General features: G+C 37.4%; 1 protein-coding gene and 1 long non-coding RNA gene across 2 annotated transcripts in view; one reads left to right on the forward strand and one right to left on the reverse strand.

The window, feature by feature from the left end:
* Nucleotides 1–24,635, reverse strand: part of LOC114477578 (uncharacterized) — a 27,714-nt gene continuing 3,079 nt past the window's right edge. The window contains exons 2-3 of the long non-coding RNA XR_003675731.1: nucleotides 223–320; nucleotides 1–115 (exon numbers count right to left, since the gene is read on the reverse strand). This is a non-coding gene — a long non-coding RNA (uncharacterized LOC114477578). The remainder of the gene's footprint in view (nucleotides 116–222; nucleotides 321–24,635) is intronic.
* On the forward strand, nucleotides 18,153–21,101 carry uts2r3 (urotensin-2 receptor 3). The gene is made up of 2 exons (XM_028469961.1): nucleotides 18,153–18,388; nucleotides 19,708–21,101. Exon 2 carries the CDS (start codon nucleotides 19,755–19,757, stop codon nucleotides 20,889–20,891), a length of 1,137 nt encoding a protein of 378 aa, XP_028325762.1. The 5' UTR covers nucleotides 18,153–18,388; nucleotides 19,708–19,754; the 3' UTR covers nucleotides 20,892–21,101.

The following is a 24,635-nucleotide window of genomic DNA, read 5'->3' on the forward strand; positions in this document are numbered from 1 at the left end:
GGGGGCAAAAATCACAGAGGCTAGTAACAAAAAACTGCTGGTGGTTCAGCTTCCTCTGATCGGCTGCCGGTCACTGTTTTAATATTCATTGGGTCGTGTGTGCCAAGCTGCCATTCTTGAGGACGCATTACAACAAACAAAAAGAATGAAAAAGTGAAAGTTAGTTTCACAAACATTGATAGATTGTTTTAACTTCTGATTGGTAACTCATCAGTGGCCTACCAAGGCTGGCATGTCCCTTTGTCTTTGGAATCTTGGAGACAGAAGTGTTGCTTCTCAACCTGGAGAACCATAGCCAGCTACACCTGCATCAACTGGTCCTGGGCAAACACAAAACCATTGGGAGGTTTATAGGTTATAGCTATGCATGATGTGTCATTATTCTTAAAGGTATGACTTTTGTCAGGGCATAAGACTCTAAATAGCAGAATAAAGACCAGATGTAAAACCAGGGGATTGCTTTAAATTGAAGTTTAGACTGTGAATACAGCTCATATGAAGGGAGAGGATAACTCTGAACTCTGGACTGGTGAACTACCAGACAGTTTTCTCTGCTGGTGAGAAGAAGAAGATTATAGCTGTAACTTCAGTAATCTGACCCAGGGTTTTGCTAATCCTCAATAGACTTACATAAGAGCCTCTACTATTAGTCACAGATATGCGTACAGGGAGGCTAATATTATAGGGGTCATACGCAGTTTAAGATAGCATGGAAGAAGTAGAACATTGAGCGTTACTACAGTATATCTAATAATCAACAATGATTTTCCAAGAAACTCAATTAATATTTCAGATTGGAGATACATTTTTGTGTTCATTACTAAAAATGTCCATTCAAATAAATAATAAACAAATAAAATGTGAGAAAATTTCCCTGGACATGTAGGTTTTAACATGCACAGGACTTCAAGCACATACTGCCTTACTCTGTTGACGAACAAATACAGTATGTAACGTAACTTTTATACCTAAACTTTGTGCTTCTGTTAGGACTCCTGCCAACATACTAACAGATGAAAAAGCTCACAGGTCTGATATCACAAATTCCTGGGTGACATGTCACTTGACAAAAAAAAAAAAAGCTGAAGGAGGTGATGAGGTGTGTGTGTGTGGTGTTTGTGTGTGTGTGACTTGAGTTTGCATGCACATGTTCTAGTTGCCTTATCACTGTGTGGTGGCAAATTTCATGTAGGGATATATATGGACTATGAATGGACGTGGGAAAAGTGTCTGAAATATGGGTTTTATATTTAGATACCATCAAAAATGTGAATACTAAATATTGTCAAACGATTCTTCATTACTGGTCCACATTTGGATAGATAAAACATATTTAAAAACAAAGCAACAGATTCAATGACTTTGTTTTATTCAAGCACATTAAATGATAAGTTATTTATCATCTCTTAGATCAGGGTCACATCAACCAATAAAATACATATACTATAAATAAATCAAATGAGGTAAAAATGCTAAAGGCAAAATAGATTATTATAAGATCCTTGTACTTGAAAATTAAACAATTAAAAGTTTAACAAATGTCAAACTCATCTGAGATCCTTTTTCAAATCAGTAAAAATAATCAGAAAAAAATTTTCTGAAAGGGGCAAAATTTACTCTTACAAAAAAAGTTTAAAATTCAATAAAAGTCAGTACATGCATGGGTTCATGGAGAAACAATGTTAGTTTTGCGAACTCATTTGTTTTTTTTTCACACGTTTATTATACATAATTAACCTGGCAAGAGCCAAATTGATGTGTAGCCCCTCCCTCTAACTCCAGTTCTCCACATCGATCTGGGTCTGGGTCTGTGTCTGGCGAATCCTTTGGGAACCAGGGAGGGACATGAACAGAATGCTTGAAGATGATTGGGCGAAGCACCTGTCCACCATGATTCGTTTTAGCCAATCACACGGTAACAAATGATGTTGTCGTCATCGGCATGCGCCGCAGAGACGCTGCTACAACAACAACAAGGCTCCACTGGTGAAAACTTTCTTTTGGGATAGTAACGCTGCGGTCATTATGTCGTTGAGTGACTTTTGCTGTTTTTGCAACACGAGTATGTGAGTTAAGGGCACGTTAACCATCCTCCTGCGTCGACATCTTTCTATTTTGATTGAGAGCTATGCTAATAGCGAAAACCCAGCAAGATCTCTCGCATGCGCCATTTTTGCTTCGGCGCTTCTGCCTTCGTCACACCCGGATATGTGAACATCAGCATCCATCTTGCAGGCAAGGTTAATACATAATGTCTTCTTTTCAAAATATCTTCCCAAAGTCATTGGTTATTATAATTTCTTCTGATTATTTACTAAATGGAATTTCCTTACAGATTTCCATTGTCTTTGTATCCTTTTGGATTGCTCAGATGAGCAATCTCAGAATAATGACTTTGTTGGTCAATAAAAGTTTGACAATTGTGGAGTTTAATCAACACTGCACTAACTGTGTACAACACAAAACCTACCAAATGAAGCCATGATGCACATATAGAGACATCAATAGCTGATATTGATCGATGGGCGAAACGAGGACACATATTGTGTCCATCTCTCTTTTGTCGATCTCTGTTTGTGTGTGACACATGCTTTGTTGTTAGCTCGTTTATAATCTTTAGTTTATGCTTAGTATTTTTACTTTACAACACAAGACCTGATGATGTTCACCCAGCTACATTTCTTCTACAAACACTCAGCAAACCCAAAACCTTTAATGATCCAGTAAACAAACATCCATGTCCAACACAGCAGAAACATTTCCTCTCTCTGATCAATAAAGATCACATGGTGCTGTAGCTGATAGCTGCATAACCACATCAACATTATAATGATTACAAACCGCCTAAATATTTCCTAAAATCAAAGATATTTTAAGTTTTTGCACATTTATTGTAAACTTTTTCAAAATCAGTTTCAAAATAAATGGAGAAGATTTTTTTAGAACAGAATATTTCTAAAACCCCAATACATTTTTCTGCATTTCAAATGCCTAGATATTAACCATACGTACATAGAAAAATGTAATTGCGAATAAAAATAGAAGAATGTACAGTACTTGTATTTATGTTACACTCTTTCTATTCATCATCATTGTGTTGCTGCAAATGCCGTACATAACAGTGAGAGGTGAAGTTTAACTTTGAACTGGTAATAAAATTTGATTTATAAAAACCTGTTTGACTATTTCTTTAGACACATTAACTAATTCATAGCTGCTGTGCAACTGAAGCCTCCTTTGGAAGCAACCTAAGGTTCAGTGTCCACTCCTGATCAAAGACACTTTGAGATAATAAACTCTTCACACTTTGACAGATCCTACCACCTGATCCTCCACAGACGCACTTTTAATTTTAGAATCTAGCAGTGAGACAAAATATGAATTTGTAATTTATTTGTTTGTATTATTTTTCATTTGGGGGGGGGGGTCAATTTGAATAATTTACCCACAAAAGTATTAAACAACATATTTAAAACTATAAAATGTAACTGAAATGTGACAAACAATGCATTGCTTATACTGTATACATTTATGGACTATAATGGTTTAGAGATATTCTCAAAAAATATTTGACATATTTGGAAAATATTCAGTTATTACAGCAAAAAGTGTGTTTGTGCAGTTTCCAAAGGTAACAGGAAGTAAAGTTCCATAAATAATCTGTTTTAGCAAAATTCCCTCAAACTATTCTCATTAACACGGTTCATGTAAATGTTTCCCTCACTGTGCACTGGAAGTATTTTTCCTCCTTACCAAAACCTAGAGATTACAGTCCCCGCATTTCACGGGTTGATTAAGAACTGTGGATTACCTTTGAAAACATTATTTACGTCACGACGAGAGTAACACTGACCTGTCTCGCTCAAAGATCAAATCCCAGCAATTGTTTTCGACAAGGGGGTGAATAATCCAACCCTTGGTGAAGTCATTCTAATAATGAGAGGAAGAGCTAACACTGAAACTCTGACTCCTAAACCCAAACAGAGATGAGGAAGAGGTCTAAAACTCATTTCCTCCTGTCTCAACACTTGGTAGTCACCATTTATTTTCAATAGTTCTCTTTGATATTACATATCCTCTCATATATACATTACTATTGTCATATCATTAAATATTATTTTGAAATGTTACCAGAACAAAGTTAAAAATCATGTGCTTCCATGTACCATATAAATAAAGGTTTGGTATAACTATTCCCTGATGATGCACGCCCACACATTACGGCTCATTGTTATTAAGTGATAATAAAAAGCTCAAGCATAGAGTCCTCTCGGCATGCAGCCTAATTCCATCTAATTGAAACTTTTTCTGCGACTGTCCCTCCCCCTGCAGCTTTGTGCACGGACAGAGAACACTGTGTGATGATGACCAAATGTTAATCTGAGGAGTTAAGATAGTGCAGAGTGCACTGTGTTGGTTTAAAATTTACGCAGCAATCATGCACAATTCATACAGTCATACGAGGCAATGTGGGTAAAGTGCCTTGCCCAAGGACACAGCGACAATGACTTGGATAGGGCAGGATTGAAACCCCAACCCCTTGGTTATTGATATTGTTGCTCCTTTCATAATCTAATTACTATAGAATTTACATAATCGAGTAATCCATTAACTACAGTAGCTTTGATATTTCAAAAAATAAGTATAAACTACATGTCCACTTTTAAATATTATGTCCTCACATCTAAAAAGCATAACATCCATGATAACCTGTAGAGATGAGGTGCTAAGACTGTTGCATGGTCAACACATGGAGACAGGAAAACACATCCACACTCCCAGGAGAACACCTGAACATGCAGAGAACACGTAAACTCCACATTGAGAAGATTCAGGCTGACAGTGGGAATAAAACACAGGGCCTTCTGGCTGTGAGACTGAACGTTTACATCACTGCTGCCTACAAGCAAAATAATTCAAGCATAATGAAACAATACATGTTGCCAGTCACACAAAATATACCAGAAATACATAAAGCATAGAAGGCCTTAGGCTGCTTTTATCTGTTAACATAGCATCACATAGTGTCCAGCAGATTATATTGAACCTGATCATACTGTACAGAAGGTAAAAGATAATGCTGCACCTAATATTCTCAATCTGTATGTAAAAAAATTTCAACATGGACCATAAACTATAGGAACTCTAGAAGTGTTACTGATAATTATTGTGTAAATAATGACACTTCATATTCCTATTACAGACATTGACATTTATTTAATATTAATAATAATAACTTTACATTCAGCACTTACCCCACAGAATCATCTTCCTCACATTCAAAAGGTCTAGCGTCACTTTATGTCCTTATCAAACTGAAAGTAAAGGATAGTTTAAAAAAAAAAAAAAGAAATTAAAAAAGTAAAGAAACGCGCGCTGCCTGCACATGCAGGAGCTCGAGCCGACGAGTCCTGGCTTTGCTGAGCGCGCGCTCACGTCGCGAGGGAGAGAGAGAGGCTCACGGAACAGACACGCGCCTTCAGACCGCTGTATACAGTGACCTTGTCACAGCAAACGATCCACGTTTATCTAAAGTTTGGTACAAATTGAGTAAAAATGTTAGATTAAACGTGCAATGTTGGCTTTGTTGACGTTTAATTAATTACATTTTGTGAATAAAGCTTTATTTGTAAATATTGCTCTTCAAACAGATGTTTAAATTATTTTGTTTCCCCAGTAAGTATTTTCATAATATATATTTTATCAGTACAATAATATTTTTTAGAATGAATTTCCTCTATGTTAGAACGTTAGACCCTGGGTCTTAATTCATTGAATACACTGCATATGATTGAGAGAGATTTTTGGTCACGTTGTTGATGTAATGTGTTTGTTGATGATTTGAATTGATTTTACTGATGATTTTAAATGTTCTTATTGATTTGAAACAATTGAATGTTTTATCATGTAAAGCACATTGAGTTGCCTTGTGTATGAAATGCGCTATACAAATAAACTTGCCTTGCCTTACAGTATACGTTTGTCACTCCAAATTGCACCACTTGTTTTATGCTGTTTAGCTTCTAAACTGTCCCTAACATCAATTGTCTTTCATGATGAAAGTATTAAAACTAAGTGATGAATTGTTTCCGAGTGTGCATTCATAAATATTTTATATTGGAGAATATATTAGCTGAATTATTATTTGTTTAACAATAAGTTTGATGATCTTTCACATATTGATATTGGTCCGATATTAGCCTGAAAACAAATATCGGATTCAAAATTTCGGATTTTCCAATTTTTTATTTATTTATTTCACCAATTCATTTTTATTTATTTAATTTAATTGTAGATATTATGTTGAAGGTTAATATTAATGTAACCAATTGGTTAATAATAAATGGGTCAGTTTTTCTCATACCTACTGTTGTTGACTATTGTTCTCTGTTTGATCACTTGATCAAGCCTTTTCTAACATTACACATGTGATGGCAAGTCAACCGCAAATTTGCCGTGACACACACTACAAAATAAGCCATTATTATTTTTTCATTAAAGAAATAAAAAAAATGCATGATTGATGCTGATATTGGATCAATTTCGCAATCGGCCGGTACGCAGGCCTGCAATATCGGTATCATATCGGAAACGAAAAAGTTGTATCGGGACATTCCTAGTAGTTATAAGTGGGCCGCAGATTTCGGGTGTGGAAAAGAAGACCAAATTTTAACATTATTGTGCCCTAGTTTGAACTACCATGTATAGCTGATATAAACACTTTGTAAAGCAGCAACCAAGCAATAGCTAAATGACAGATATCAGACATTGTTTCACCAACCCAAAAGAAGCTCAAATGCACAAGTACAGAGTTGGTATTGTTGTCAGTGTGTGGGTTGGTTTGGGTTACAGACACACAGAAAACAAAGAAAGGCTGACAGACTGAGCGAGAGGAAGAGAGGGCATCTTCTTGTGTATGGATCTATGTTTAATCTGTCTTAATCTGACTCAAGAATGATCTATGATGTCATCACCCAGTCATGGAAATAGCAACCAGATTGGAAATGAATGAGGGCAAATAGCAAAGACGCCTTCATCTAATGTCACAGACACAACAAACAGTGCCAAATGAAAGCGATCAGCAGAGAAATAATATTGAAAAATCAATCAGGGGAACATTTTCTACGTCTTTTAGGTGTTTACACCAGTATAAACTGACTCATTGCTTATGGATTTACAGCACGCATTCAGTGGGAGGAGTCCATTTAAAATTGCATAAGCATTTGAATAAAAACAATGCTGTAATTATAATTGATCCATGGAAAACTGTTAGGGAGGAGGAAGCACACAGAGGGGGAGGGATTTGGTAAAGGCCAATGATGTCAAACTCAGCACAGACTATGTAGAGGAAAGAGCAGATTTTAGTAGATGTAACAATTCACTCAACTCCCGATACGATTCGATTCACGATACATGGGTTCACGATACGATTCTCTCACAATTTATTTTACAAAATGGGACTGTAGTCAAATGATGACTGAGAAATATTCCTTTATTTTTTTCGGGGGAAAAAAACTAGAAAATACTGTATTATTTTCCTTTTATTTTTCATTGTCAAAAGAATCCCTTGATAAACTATTCAAAACAATGCAATTTAACTAAAAATAAATCTTGAATGAAATAAATAAAGGAATAATACAAATGAAGAAGAAGCCTATTAATTAAAATTCTGGTTCTATAGTAAACAATGCAAAACTGCATAATAGTTCTTTGTCTTTTTAAAAGTGCAACTGAAAATGTATTTTGTGCCTTAACAATTGGACTTAAAAAAAAAAAAAAAAAAGAAACAGTAATTGCACTGATTTACATCAGATATTTGTTTGGACCAGCAGAGGGTGCTGGTAACCCAGTGGTCGGTTGGCATGCAGATATTCTTGGAGTGCTAAAGGGGTAAGGAATCATCTATGAACATGTTTAAGAGTAGAAGGCGGCCAGAAAGAAAGTAGTAGCAGATTCCGCCCGCCAGGTGCACTGCTGGACAAGAGAAGGGATACATATACAGGTAAAAGCCAGTAAATTAGAATATTTAGAAAAACCTGATTTATTTCAGTAATTGCATTCAAAAGGTGTAACTTGTACATTATATTCATTCATTGCACACAGACTGATGCATTCAAATGTTTATTTCATTTAATTTTGATGATTTGAAGTGGCAACAAATGAAAATCCAAAATCCCGTGTGTCACAAAATTAGAATATTGTGTTAGGGTTAAATTTTGAAGATACCTGGTGCCACAAACTAATCAGCTGATTAACTCAAAACACCTGCAAAGGGCTTTAAATGGTCTCTCAGTCCAGTCCTGAAGCCTACACAAACATGGGGAAGACTTCAGATTTGACAGCTGTCCAAAAGGCGACCATAGACACATTGCACAAGGAGGGAAAGACACAAAAGGTTATTGCTGAAGAGGCTGGCTGTTCTCAGAGCTCTGTGTCCAAACACATTAATGGAGAGGCAAAGGGAAGGAACAACTGTGGTCAGAAAAAGTGTACAAGCAATAGGGATCACCGCGCCCTGGTCAGGATTGTGAAAAAAAACCCATTCAAGAATGTGGGGGAGATTCACAAGGAGTGGACAGCTGCTGGAGCCAGTGCTTCAAGATCCACCACCAAGAGACGCTTGAAAGACATGGGTTTCAACTGCCGCATACCTCGTGTCAAGCCACTGTTGACCAAGAAACAGCGCGAAAAGCGTCTCACCTGGGCTAAGGAAAAAAAGAGCTGGACTGCTGCTGAGTGGTCCAAAGTCATGTTTTCTGACGAAAGCAAATTTTGCATTTCCTTTGGAAATCGAGGTCCCAGAGTCTGGAGGAGGACAGGAGAGGCACAGGATCCACGTTGCCTGAAGTCTAGTGTAAAGTTTCCACCATCAGTGATGGTTTGGGGTGCCATGTCATCTGCTGGTGTCGGTCCACTCTGTTTCCTGAGATCCAGGGTCAACGCAGCCGTATACCAGCAAGTTTTAGAGCACTTCATGCTTCCTGCTGCTGACCTGCTCTATGGAGATGGGGATTTCAAGTTCCAACAGGACTTGGCGCCTGCACACAGCGCAAAATCTACCCGTGCCTGGTTTACGGACCATGGTATTTCTGTTCTAAATTGGCCAGCCAACTCCCCTGACCTTAGCCCCATAGAAAATCTGTGGGGTATTGTGAAAAGGAAGATGCAGAATGCCAGACCCAAAAACGCAGAAGAGTTGAAGGCCACTATCAGGGCAACCTGGGCTCTCATAACACCCGAGCAGTGCCAGAAACTCATGGACTCCATGCCACGCCGCATTAACGCAGTAATTGAGGCAAAAGGAGCTCCAACCAAGTATTGAGTATTGTACATGCTCATATTTTTCATTTTCATACTTTTCAGTTGGCCAACATTTCTAAAAATCCCTTTTTTGTATCAGCCTTAAGTAATATTCTAATTTTGTGACACACGGAATTTTGGATTTTCATTTGTTGCCACTTCAAATCATCAAAATTAAATGAAATAAACATTTGAATGCATCAGTCTGTGTGCAATGAATAAATATAATGTACAAGTTACACCTTTTGAATGCAATTACTGAAATACATCAGGTTTTTCTAAATATTCTAATTTACTGGCTTTTACCTGTATAGCGCCCTCTGCTGTTTAAAAAAAGTACTGTGATTCAATTTTGAAAGTATCGATGTCAATCATGATACCTATGAATCAATTTTTAACTGCCTTACGATTAATCGTTAAATCCCTAGCAGATTTAGTGTTTTTTTTTTTTTTTTTTTTAATTCTGAAAATTAAATAATCCCTATCACTTAGCGTGTTGAATTAAAGCTGTACTTGTTATAATGCACAAAAAAAAAGCCATTGGTTGTCACTTCTGTGGGAGACTCTTTGTCCAGTCAGTCAGCATATTATTGTCAGAATATAATCTACTCATTTATCTGTCCACTTTCTATATCTTCTTATCATCATCCTATACTTGTTTGTTACCAACATATCAGTCATGCTCCAAGGAAGCCTTTTCTTCTCTTTTGTGAGCCTCATTTATAACTACAGAGACTAAATATATATGGCGGTAGATTTGTGTCTTTATTATTCAATAAAAAATAACATTTTCAATCAAAAAAAAGTTTACTTCAATCTTAAAATCTTTCCACTGGTTCCCAGTCGGCCTCAGAATAGACTTGAAAGTTCTGCTGCTGGTGTATAAATCTGTGAATGGGTTTGGTCCAGAATACATCAGTGAGATGTTAGTCAGGTATGAACCCAGCAGGTCTCTCAGATCTATGGACACAGGTCAGATAGTAGAGCCCAGAGCTCACAGTAAACATGGTGATGCTGCTTTTAGTTGTTATGCTGCAAAGAAGTGGAACAAACTGCCAGCAGTGCTGAAGTCAGCATCCGATGTGAAGAATTTTAAATCAAAGTTAAAGGCAGTCTTTTTAATGCATATGATTGACAGGGACATTTTTGCTCATGTTGTTGATGTAATGTGTTTCTTGATGATTTTAAATGTTCTTATTGATTTTCAGCTGTTGAATGTCTTCTGTTGTGCTTTTTGATCATTTAAAGCACATTGAGTTGCCTTGTGTATGAAATGCGCGATACAAATAAATTTGACTTGCCTTCAATCAAAAATAAATATTTTCAATCAAAGAAAACAAGTGTTCAAATGCAAAAGAATATTTGAGATCCAAATAATTCCATTTGAACACTTTTTTTTTGATTGAAGTCAAATTTTTTGTATTTGGGCCATATTATGGGAAGTACATTTAAAAAAAAAAATTAAATCAAAGAAAAAAATGTCAAAGAAAAACATTTCAAAGAAAAAATTTCAATTAGAAAAAAAAACAAAAACATTTTCAATCAAAGAAAAACGTGTTCAAATGGAATTATTTGGGTCTCAAATAAACTTATTTTTCCTTTGATTGAAAATATTCATTTTTGTTTGAAGTTAATTTTCTTTTGAATGAGAAGTGTTTTTCTTTTTTTAATTAAATAATAAAGAAACATATCTACCTCCCTAAATTAATTGCATTGCATTAGCTGCTGCTATGCTATTTTCTTTTTTTTTTAGGGCCTGATAGCTTCATGTAAGGATGCAGTACTGTTTCTGTGCCGGATGGGGGCAGCTTTATACAATATTTGCTGTGTCTATCAGTGAACTGGTGGTAAAAACCTGAGAAAATGTTCCACAATCAGACATAGCTGCAAGATCACACACACACACACACACACACACGCACACACGCACACACGCACACGCACACGCACACGCACACGCACACGCGCGCACACACACACACACACACACACACACACACACACACACACACACACACACACACACACACACACACACACACACACACACACACACACACACACACACCTGGTTTCTGAGGGTCTAATTACAGACCAGTGTTCTGTTAAGCACCTGTTGGGACCCTAAACCTAAATGAAATACTCAACACCTTGGATGTTTTATGACCTATAAGGAGATAAATTGTGGCAACAAAAGATAAGTGATGCCTTTAAAAAGTGAGTGGTCTTAAAAATGAGACTTTTAAGACAACCGTCAGTAATTATTTGTCCGTCGGACATAAAAGAAGAAGAACAGTAGCATAATTTGGGTAACTGTTTTAGGGTTTCTATCACATAGCATGGATGGAATTATCATATATTTCTTACTTTCACATATCTACCACTGGAGTATTTAATAAACATGGTCAATATGTATACCCTGTTTTAAAGCCTGTTGTAAACTATTTAGTGTGTGTGTGTTTTCTCGTCATAATGTTTTTTCATATTCATATCTGCACTCTCACTGTACATATTGTAAATACTTGTTGTCCTGTCTTTATAATTGATATATTCTACATTGTTGTGTTTTTGTGTTTGTAAAGGTTTCAGGCAGAGAGAAAAGTGATTTTGATTCTCTACATATTCTGCACATATAGTAGAGTCGACAATAAAGCTGACATTGATTTGACATTTAATTTTCTACATGTACAATTTTTAAATTAACAAATAACCCCATTCACAAAACATAAAAAGATTGATCAAAACACAATAAACAACATTGACAATCATGAACTAAACAGAAAATAAAAACTGAAACCATGCAAAATAAATCAGAGGCAACTCATAAAAACTAATTTCCAATAGTTTGGGAAATCTTAAAAGCAAGTTTAGATTAAAACAAACTTAACAGTGTTTTTTTTAGAATATTTTTAACTCATTAAAAAAAAATCTGAAAAACATTGCACCGTTTTTAAATATCTACATTTATGAATGAAAAATGTTGCCAAAATTAACATTGGGTTGTACAAAAAAATCTTTACTTTCATCCTTTATTTTTACACCAAACTTAATCTGACCAAACTCAATGAAAAACCAGAATACTGACCAGAAATCTAATCCTCTAATGCAGAGAAAGGGAACTCTTACCACAGCGAACCACAAAAATGTGTGTTTGTTTGATCGGAGGGCCACATTATAAACATTCATATCAACGTTTAGAATAATGAGCGAGCTGAGCATTAATACAGGAAAGAACAAAGAGTTTTTAAAGTAATTTTGTGTATTTCTCTCATTCTGTGTATGTTTGTTGTTGTATTACTTATTGTGAGGCATTTTGTGCATTTCCGTTGTCATTTAATGTATTTTTCCTGTAAAATATATGTTTTTTGGAGTCATATTGTGTATTGAGCTGTCATTTTGCATTTTTTTGGAGTAAATTTTGTGTATTTCTGTTGTTGTTTTGCTTGTTTGTTAGTACTGTGGGTTTGCAGAGTCATGTTTGATGTTTTTCTTGTCTTTTTGTGTACTTTTGTTGTCATTTTCCGTAAATGTGTATATAAATATTGTGTATTACTGATGTCGTTTTGTTCATTTTTATAGTAATTGTGTGTTTTTGGAGCATTTTCAATATTTTTCTCGTCTTTTACTGTATTTACCTGCAATGTTGTAATTCTTTGTCATTTTTAATGTATTCTTGCTCTTGTTTTGTATATTTTTCTGTCATTTTGTACATTTACTTTGAGGGCTGCATAAAATTAGACCCAGGGCCGCATATGGCCCCCGGGCCGCCAGTTGCCTATGTCTGCCCTAATGAAATCCAAACAGTCTTTGAGAGCTCACATATGGAAAAAAAATTGATCTAAAGTCTCACAATGAATATCACAAAAAGAACATTTACTCACATCAATAACAAACATTCAATATAAAAAGACATTACACGTGTAGATAGTATTTAACACTTTAAAATTAATATCTTTATCCTTTGGCATCAATCGCATTTTAAGTGGCACCACCCGACAGTGTTTCTCGTAAAGTGGGAGTTTAGCTCACTGCTGGCTGCTTTGATGACGTTCCACATGAGCGTGTGAAAGGCTGATAGAATTCCTGTAAATGGAGCGGCAAACTCCTGCCTAATATCGTGAAACAGGTTCCAGATTTTGTCATAGTCACACGAGGTCCAAATCAAATGCTCCATGTTTTCATGGGTAATTGCAGATTGGTTTGATGTGCAGTGTGGGCCCTTTTCAGCCTTACTTTAGGGGCCAGTGTTCAGATCTCTAGCAGCAGGCAGTTTTCTTTCACTGTGCTTTTCAAAGCTACAAACTGATCTAGTCAAAAAGATAGTTATATATCGTCAAAGATTTGAAAGTAAGTCTGTTTCAGAACAGTTAAAAGTTATTAGATTTCCATTTACCTACTAAGGATGTAACGATTAATCGTAAGACAGTTAAAAATCGATTCATAGGTATCACGGTTGATATCGATACTCTGAAAATTGAATCGCAGTACTTTTTTTAAACAGCACAGGGTGCTATCTATTTATCCTTCTCTTGTCCAGAAGTGTAGGCGGCGGGCGGAATCGCTTACTACTCTAAAACTTGTTCATAAATGATTCCTTACCACTTTAGCACCGAAAGAATATCTGTAATATTACGTGAATATCTGTAAAAGTTACGTTTTTCTATTAGCTCTGTCTGCTAGCATAGCATCTCACCTTCACTGCTAGAATAACTGCATGCCAACTGACCACTGAGTTACCAGCGCCCTCTGCTGGTCCAAACAAATATCTGATGTAATTACAGTGCAATGACTGTTTTTTTTTAAGTCCAATTGTTAAGGCACAAAATACATTTTCAGTTGCACTTTTAAAAAGAAAAGGAACTATTATGCAGTTTTGCATTGTTTACTATAGAACCAGAATTTAAATTAATAGGCTTCTTTTTCATTTGTATCATTACTTTATTTCATTCAGGATTTATTTTTAGGTAAACCTCATTGTTTTGAATAGTTTATCAAGGGATTCTTTTGACAATGAAAAATAAAAATAAAAATAGTACAGTATTTTCTAGTTTTTCCCCCAAAAAATAAAGGAATATTTTTCAGTCATCATTTGTCTACAGTCCCATTTTGTAAAATAAATTGTGAGAGAATCATATCGTGAACCCAGTATCGTGAATCGAATCGTATCGGGAGTTGAATGAATCGTTACATCCCTATGTACTTACCAAATCTGATAAAAGCCACAGAAAATAAAGCATATTTGTTTACTCAGCTTCTAAAATTGATGGAGTAATAATTCCCTAAAAGTGATATTTCGGCCTATCATATTCCTTAGTACTATCAGCTGTGACAAACAACAAATCCCAAAACCTGAGTGAAGACCATCAATTATGAGCTAATCCTTACAGGACAAACTCTTGGCTCAGTAGTGAAGGGATCAGGAGAAATTTGATGAGCAACTGCAAATGCACACAGGCGGGGGAAGGGAAGGGTCAATAACTCATCGTAAGTTGTGGATCTGCCCGGTCCAGAACCCGTTCATCACACACAAAAATGTCCGCCCATTTAATCAAGGCTATACGATAGCGAGAACAGTCAGCCAGGAGGCAATTTGTCAGCTGCACTGCTCTGAGATAGTTAGGCTAATTAATGAAATGAGCTAAGAAAGCAAGGACGGCTAGGAAAAGGTTAAGGAGCTGTTGATGTCAACAACATGTAGGGATATTTGTCACACTGTGACCACCTACTGACTGGGCGTGTCACAACCTCCTTCTCTGCACATACAGCATATATAAAATAGATAAATCAAGACATACAGAATAATAAAGAAACCACACTGTTTTTACACATGCACTCAACCCCACATGAACTTACAGAGACCTCATGGACCTCCTGGATTCTGTACATCCTCAGAAAGCCTGAATATACACAATGTGGCAGAGTAGGCTTATTATTATGTGAGAAGCATACATACAATTACTGTGATTAAACACACCCGGTATGGTAGCAGATTGACACATCATTCACAGCCACTCAACAGACAATGTAGTTTTTTTTTTTTTTCATGTATCAACATTGTAAATGATGTAAAATCAAGTTTAAAAAAAGGCTTAAAATGTATACATTACTTATACAATTAAATTACTTTTGAAGATTATTTTAAAGAAAGTGTCGTACGGTTGCCGTACAAACAACCCCGGTGCTATTGATACGGTCACCGAAGTACACGTATGTAGCATCTTATGATTAGAGACGGGTTAGGATTAGGTTTAGGGTTAGGGTTAGGTTATAACCCAATATCGCTAACAATTTTTAGGGTTAGGTTAGGTTAGAGAGGTTTAGGGTAAGGTTTAATCTTAGTCACGCGACTTAAACTGACCAATGACTGACCCATCAGGAGACCTAAATTGACCAATCACAAGACCTAAACTGTATTCTGTATGTGTGTATAATACCGTATATGATTTGTATAAAGTATAAATACTGATTGATGAATTAACCTCTTTAACTGAAGAAGTTGTGAGTTTATTAGTGAATCACTTTACAAATATCTACAATAACTGAGCATTTCTGAAAATGGAAAATTCACCGAACCCACAACTTAATCATTCAGCCAGTTTGCTATTCGTAAATAATATTTTATGTACCTTTTGCAAGGAAATATTGTTTTACGACTGTAGGTAAAAATGAGTTATTTAACGGTATGTTGCTCTGTCATTGACTGACTTTATTTGCAACATCTGCAGCCAGGAAAGCCTCTTTGCATGAAAGCAATTTCTCGACACCTTCATCCTAAGACCTGATTTGCTTACTAAACACCAGTGGTGACTAATTAATAGAGAGAAACTCATTGACTCCAGGTTAAAGTGGGGCAAAGCAGCTCATAGCTCAAGCAAATTTGATTAAAAATTATATAATGTGTCTGTGCAGACGGACAGAGATTGATGTGCTCTGTACAAAGGCAAATAAACAGCACACTGCTCCTGTGTCAGTCTCTTCCACCACTGCTATTTTCTTTTTTTCCATTGAATGTTGAAGTTAAACAACAGTCTGTTCCAAACGGTCCAGATTAAATTGGTATACTGTATATTCTAGTCCAGCAGCCCTCAAGAGACAACTTCCATGAACTTTTTTTAGTTATTTGGATCTTCTTCTCTATCCCTTTGAATACACTTTCATCCTTGTGTCTTCTTCTATATATATCAAGAGCTGTGGACTTTGCATGACTCAACGATCCTATACCCTTCTCCACCACTTTGGCATGCCTGTGCCAGGTATTTGTACAAATTCCTCACTCCCCGTAGGGATAGGTATGCCCCCCCCCTTCACCTCATCCCTTCTTTCGTCTTTACTGCCTGTCTCTGTCTATCTGAGGTACACCAATGTATGTACGACGCCGCCATCGTAGACTCCACACTAGTACCACTATCACGAGGCGCGCAGCCGACACATTTTTACTGTGTAGTCACAACTAAATCATTTCCAAGTTGTTCAGTCTCTTGAGGCTGGAAAACCACAGCTGTGGGTTTAACAACTGCTGGGCCAAAAACAACTTAGGGGATAACGGGTAACTGCAAGCTGCTTTTGATATCTACTGAAAGAACATTTATTCTGTGATGCTGTCTGAGCTTCTATAAGTTTGTCATAGAAAAAGGTTTTGGTACGAGGTAATTTTAAATAATTTCCACTATAATTCAAGCAGTTCTGCTCACATAGCGGAGGTGAGATGCTTTGTTTTTGAACAGGAGCTGATGTGGTTTGGACATTGGGTTAAAGATTGAGTGCTTTACTGATTGTAGTGCGTCACCAAATAAATGAGCATCACTGATACACTGGAGCGGTGACTTTACCACAAATAGACTCAACATATGCTCGTTCTCTCCTGCCTGAAAGTTTTAGACATAAATAAAGTTAAAAATTATTATATCACAAAATTGGAATATAATAAAAATTTGATTGAGGACATATTTTTTTAGTTTTCGAAACTGTTTGGAAATGATTAAACTTACCCTTTGAAAATATTTAAAGATTAAAACTAATCATTTATCCCTTTTATCCAACTTTTTCTTTGGTTAGATCTGTGACCAAAACTTATGAAATATTGCTTGGAGATCCCTCAAAACTACCATGAACCTTTTTGAGCAGCGTGTGCACAAATACATGACCGAACCATCGTCAGCACAGAAAAATGCAAGGACTCTTGAATGGAAGACAAATGTCCTCTTATTTAATTTATTCAGGCTCTACCTCACTAAGCTGTTCTCCTATACTTTCAGTCCAAAACATCCATGTTTTATACATTTTCAGGCATCCTTGTAACCTGGACAGCAATTGATTTTTTTGCCAAAACTAGTTATGATACATTCATTCAGGCCTTTACAGTGAGAACAGTGTAAGATTTATGTGCAGCTAAAGCTTTTGTGGCCATTACAGTCATCAAACTGTGATCAAACTTTACAGTAAAACCCCCACCATGAAGCCATAAATTATGGGAATTTGAAACAGATGATAATCCCTAACTTTAACAGTGTTTTAATGCTTCAATCAATACTTAGAAAGTGTGTTGGGTGGCACTATTCAAAATACTGCAGAGGAAAATCTATAAATAAGGTGAAATTTCTCCAAATGTTTCCTACTGATTTGAACAATGAGCCAAATACAATAACTAAACTCTACACGTAAATCAGTGCTGTTTATTCTGCCCCTATCAAATAACGAAATGATGCAATTAAACGACACTTTTGGAACGCTCAGTACCCTTTTTCATTCCAGGAATATTCAGTGCATGAAGAGCATGGCCCCCCCAACGGAACGTCCCATCCCACTATTTTCTTCACTCACTCACACACACACACACACAGACTCAGAATCACCACTAACTGCAAGGACACGCAGAGCGGCTCTGAGAACCGAAGGAGACCAGAAGCAAAAATCCAAACACCGAGTTCCTTCAAAAAATATCAACTTTATTATTTTACAGTCATTTCATTCAGAAGATTCAAGAACTGTGTTTTGGGCCTCAGCAGGTGGAGAGTTTAACATGGGCAGTTTTTTAACAAATACATCTGAGGAGTATAATTTTCTACTGCATCTGGGTTGAAGTAACTCGGTAAGTATATTTTAAACATAATAAGTAAATGTATTTGAAATGTGAATAAAAATGAGTAGACACCTGATTAGCCTTAACCTTTAATACATTTTAGAATATTTTATTAGTTAGGGCCTACTTTTATATGTGAAAGCAAAAGCTAAACACGATTTATTATATAATTATTTCTTTTTGTGTAATTAATATAAAAATTGGCTGTATCTCATTTGTTGTAGGCTTTTGATAGACGTATTATATCATCTTATATTCTAACGTGTCAGATTATACAACACAAAATACAAACTAATATCTTTTTAATAAAAATAAGGAATTGAAAACATAACATGTAAATGATTAGTAATTATTTAGTTTTTTAGTTGTTGCTTTTTTGTGTTTTGAAATTTGCGGTGACATAGATGATGGCGTATCTATTTTACGCACATTACATTTCCAAAGAAGGGAGTCTTGGGAAATGTTTTTACCTTGGAAATAATGATAGATGGAGGTTTCCTGACAGGTGAGGCCCCCCTCTTGAACTGTTATTTAAAGAGGGCCAGTGTTGGAGGCGCGGAGCCCCGCAGGGAGCAGCTCTTAACCCCGGCACACCATGTGTCACTCAGACACCGTACATCTGCTTTGATGTCACTTCAGGTTACATTATTACAGTCTACTGAATAATGAGTTGATATTTTTTCCTTGAACTTCATATTTACATGGCCCACACTCTAAATTATATTTGACATCAGTCGTGTTCACACCCCTATATTTTTATCCAGTGTTGGCACATTTTTACGCACCATCCAAAACATTGATGCGCAATATTGTGCAGCCAAAAAAAGAAACTAAAACAATGGACAATTGCAAATGCTCCACTCGACTTCAAATACAATACATTTCCAGTGTCTTTTTTTTTTTTTGTTCAACTCATCTAAATTGTTACCCAGCTGATGACCTGCAGAAGGAGGGTTCAAGCTAGATTTACAGTCTTCTCAGGAGGCCCTATGAAAATCCAATTGTTTTACTAAACCCATGTGACAACCTCTGTGAAACTGTAAAAGCAGGAGGTTGTGTCAACCATACCAAGGTTGTACAACAAAAACCATCATTTTACTGACATTTTCATTTCCATGCGTATATATTTAATTTAATTTACGTGAACTGCTGTCATGCTTAAAACAAATAAATCCTATACTGCAGCCCCTCATAACCTGATTTATTGTTCCTAGGCCACAGATTAATTAATGATTATAAACAAAAAGAAGAAAGTGAAAACTAACTTTGACATTTTGTTTCTCTCCTACCTTTCTTTACTATATTGTTTTCGCTTCTCTTTTACTCAGCGCTTGAAATAGTCTTTTTTCACTGCCGCTTTTCAGGGTTTTGCATCATGGACCTCTCAGGTTCTCTGCCCCCACCCTCCCTGTACACCTCTACTGCTATGCCCAATCTCTCTGTGCCTTCCACCCCTTCCTCCATCTCTCCATCACCTAGTTTTGCATCCACAGCTTTATTCTGCTCCCTCCTCTCTCTGCTTTCCCTGCTGGGCATTACAGGGAACCTTTATACCCTGATCCTCCTTTTGAGGCGCAGAAGAGGCAGGAGAAGACGAGGTGCAGGACCTACCTGCTGCATGACAAGCGTACCCCTACCATCCTGCCTTGCCAACTCTCCTTCACCTCCCCCTTCCCCGACCTCGTCTTCCGCCTCCTCTCTTCACCTCCAGGTGCTGAGCCTGGCTCTGGCAGATTTGCTCTACCTGTTCACAACTCCCTTCATCGTCTACGACAGTCTGGCATCTGGCTGGGCCTTTGGTGAACTGGGATGCCGCCTCCTGCTGAGCCTGGACCTGCTCACCATGCATGCCTCCATCTTTACCCTGACCGCCATGAGTCTGGACCGCTACCGGGCCGTGGCCCATCCCCTGATCACCTCCTCCTCCAACTCCTCTGGCCTGATGCGTGTGGGTCTAGCCTGGGGGCTGGCTGTGGCTCTCAGCCTTCCCATGATGATCACACTGCACCTGGAGGATGGGGAGAATCAGGAGGACCAGCTTTGTGTGCCAGCATGGGATGAGCAAAGCTCGAAGGCCTATCTGAGTGTGTTGTTCTGCACCAGCATTCTCGGGCCAGGTCTAGCTATCGGTGCACTTTATGCCACCCTGGGAAGGCTCTACTGGGTGTCGCAAACCCGGCCAGTGTGGGAAAACTGCAGCAGCACAGCTTGCACTCCCCGGGCCCCCAAACCCAAAGTCCTACTCCTCATCCTGGGTATTGTCCTGGCATTTTGGGCATGTTTCCTCCCCTTCTGGGTGTGGCAGCTGCTGCCTCTCTACCAGCCTGATATGCTGCGGACAGTTCCAGTGGGGACACAAGTTACAGTGAATCGTATCCTCACAGGGCTGACATATGGGAACTCCTGTGTGAATCCATTCTTCTACACATTACTGACAGGAAAACGAAAACGCAGCCAGCCGACGCTGACCTCAGCCAACCAGCTCTGCCGTAAGAGCAGCCCACCTCAGTAGTGTCAGTTCAGTAACATCCATAATTTAAAAAAACACTGTGAGTAACCGCATCCAGTAAAAATGAACAGACACTTTATGCCAGTAAAATGTTACTGTGTGAATTCTTTGAGTTTCACTAAACACCACCAAAGACCATTGACTAAGCCTAAGACTAAAATAAGGAAGCAATGAAAAAAAAAGCAAAGAGCACTTTGTATTAAAGCTTTATGAGAGGACAACATTTCCTAACAGGAAATTGACTATTGATTGAAATATTTTAGGGTTTTGTTTTTTATTGAAATGACAACCTATGTATGATGTGAGAGTCAATAAGATCTAGTTTACCCAAATGTTCAAAAGCTTGATAATAAATTGGATTAAATGATCCTGTAGTAAGTTTACATGTTTAAAATATAATTTAGAAGTTCCTATTTTTTGAATAATTAAGGTAAAAAAAACTGTCTTTTGTAATAAATCAGATCAATCTCATACTATGTTTTTCTACAGGAGAAAATGAATGGGAATGTTTGCTTGTGATAAACACATGGCTGGAACTTGCAAACTTCTACTAAAACTAAGCCAGCGTTGATGTCTCCAAACGTGATACTACAATCACTACATTCACATTTAACTGCAGACTTTACTTGATCGTTATGACAAGGAATATATAAAATAAAGAACTAAGACCATGTTCCAAAAATGTGTGTATACAGTAAGTAATTCCAGCAAAGCTCACAACACACTCCTGTTTTTATATACAAGAACAGAGAAATGGGCCTAGTCCTCATTTAGTTGGATTTTTAATTGACATATCTGAAATGAATGTTGTTGTTTTTGTTTGTTTTTAAATCATCCTAATTAGCATGTTGTGTTAGAAATGTGTCTACAATCAAGGAGGATGCAGTGCTTGGCATGGCCTCAGCTGGATTAGATGCAAAGGATGCAAAGTTTCTTTTATTGAATATATCCAGTCTTGAATAAACTCTTTGCTTTCTGAATTTACCAGTGTCTGTAATTTTATAGCTATGAAAATATGTCAACCTTACAAAGGTCAAATTAATAATGGGTTGAAATGGAGATAGTGTACAAACGAGACCTAAGCGAAAGAGCAGATTCTTAGTCTCGGTATGGGAGAGTTGGATTCATGCTGTTTTTGGTGTGTCTGTGTCAGCGATTCTGGAGGGTCTTCCCTCATTCACATCGGTCTGTCTGTCTGACCGAGTCAAAGGCAGCACTGTGCGGTATTGTAAACGAACAGCTCTTTCACGCAGATGAACAAATATTGGTGTTTGACGGAGAGGAATAAGGATGGGATGGAATCATGGAATCATGGTAGAGAAAAGCTCTAGAAACACTGTCTTTTAAATGTCTGATTAAATTGTTTCACCAGCCTGGTTTAAAGAAGCTATGACACAAACTCCTTTCACTCTATCTCATGAACAGGGCTGTAAAATGTATTTTTGTGAAGGTGCCACATTCAGCCAACTTTGAGCCCATGAGAGTGTACCAGAACACTCCAAGCATTTTTGCAAAAATGTTAACCAGTTTGAGCCCTATCATTAAAAGATCTAAAATACTAACTGATCATCTCTTGTGTGTGTTCCTGCTTATATTCTTTTTCCACTATTTTTCCATTTGTTTCCAAATTGCAAAGTGCTTTTCCAGCTTGCTGACTACTCTAATTTCCCCACTGTGGGAGTGAATTAAGGAATATCTAATTGTCTGATCTTATCTTAAAAAGGTTATGCTCAATAATAAAGCATTCAGTTTCAACAATCTCAAACTGAACTATGTCCAATTGTAGGCTATTAGTATGGTAATCGTTGCTTGGGCCAATTGGGTGCCATGAAGGGCCGAACAGAAAACTAGGAGACCAACAGAAAGTCAACTAAAACAATAAATCAACAATATTTTTTTCCAGGGCTGATTTGAGAGTGTTGTAAACCAACTCCCACATCTCATAGCAATTCAACCCCCAGCAGCTTTGGACCAGTTTAAGTACTATAGCAGGCAATGCAACTCTAACTGTTTCTTACACAAAGTTTAGGCAATAGACATTTGAGAAAAACTCCTAATCAAAGTATATTCAACAAAGAAAAAATGAAATGTAAATCTTCAAGCATCATCAAAAATGAAAAAAATAAAATAAAATACAGAATACATGAGCTAGGAGAGCAGTGTTGGACTTTTTTTAGTGTATTTTTAAGAGCAGCCTGTCATGGGACTCACCTTTAAGATAGTATTTTCTTTGTCAACTCCAATTACATGAAGGAACCATTAAGTTTTATGAACTGTGGTCAACTGTGTTTTGACTAGATATCTAATAACCATTTGAGCACTTAATTTTAAAGTGCATAAATTTGGAATTTTTTTCCCCTGGAAGATAAAACACAAACCAGACTCAAATTGGGTAGGAAATGGGACAATGTTTAGGTTTAACTGAGTGAAGGAAATTTTAATTCACAAAGGTTGCAGAGACACATACAGAAAACATTTGTCATGGAAGCTCCTGCCACGGCCCCTTCTCTGTCATCATGTGGCCCTCAATGTGTTTTCATTTACCTGGCCAGGCTACTTCTGAGCATAGCGTTCCCACTGCAGTTATTATCCTGAGTTTTGTGCAGTGACACCACAGGTGGTGCTTGTGTTGGGAAGTTAATGCAATATCCATCCACCTTCACAGAGAACTGAGATCACTGCTGCACATTTTGTCTGGTAAGATGGAATTTCGGTCCAAATACATCCAACATCAGCCACCTTTGTATGAGGCTTAGTGGTTTTTGGAACCCTGGGTCATACCAAAATCACAGAAGATGGAGGGTGTTGCTTGTGTTACAATGAAACCGATCCAAAAAAGACATTTTAATATCCACTTTAACCACTAAGTACCGTGTGGATATTAAAACACTTATATCTTCAGAGGCTGTTTCGTGGCAAAGTTTGGGTGTCTAGATATTTTAAAACTCAATATTTCACATGATTAAGTCCTCCCTCAAATCTGCAGGGGTGACTGAAGGTTTGATAAACTTCAAATACAAGATATTTGGTCAGCGCAACCAAATGGATGGAAAATATTGTCTCAGTTGGAACGCTGGCTGATCTATAAACTTTGTGTTATTTGTGCTGATCGCTGCCAGCACCAGCTGAGCTACTCCAATCATAACTTTGGTCTTCTTGTGTAACAGAAGCTTCTGATTCCACAGTGAGCTTACAGGCAGTGTCTTCCTCTCACGGCTATGGGGAAAACACAAGGACAAATATTTTCCTTAGAGAGCATCGCTCTGTTCTACCTGAGGATTTCATAAATTCAGCACATGTCAGTTTCCTGGAACCACCAAGCATCTTTCCATCGCGGTACCCCTCACTCCGCCCACCGTGCTTTCCTTTTGACCATTGTGCGAGGCTGCTGCAGGTGCCCCTCCCTCCCCTGGGCTGCCCACTCAGGAAACTGCCCCGCTGAGTCGACGAGACGGGGCCACAGCTCAGGCCAAATTCACGCTGTGAAGTGTATAAGAGGCTCCCATTCGCTCCAGACATACACACACACAAAAATCTTCCCTACGCACTCTGCCTTCGCTCCCCTAAAATTCAATCTCCCCATCTGTTTTTCCTCTCTCAATCATTTTTTGAGCCCGCTGCACTTTCTGCCCCGTCTATAATGTCAAATGTATGCACTTTTTCATCATTTACTGTTTCTTTATCCAATATAGACTTCACTTAGCCTAAATATACATTATAGCAACATAAACAAAGATACAGAATCTT

This window comes from Gouania willdenowi, chromosome 16 (assembly GCF_900634775.1).
Source record: "Gouania willdenowi chromosome 16, fGouWil2.1, whole genome shotgun sequence".
Lineage (NCBI taxonomy): Eukaryota > Metazoa > Chordata > Actinopteri > Blenniiformes > Gobiesocidae > Gouania > Gouania willdenowi.

Bases quoted from the DNA above. Each gene is read 5' to 3' on its own strand.
- uts2r3 (XM_028469961.1), top strand. From the start codon at position 19,755: ATGGACCTCTCAGGTTCTCTGCCCCCACCCTCCCTGTACACCTCTACT.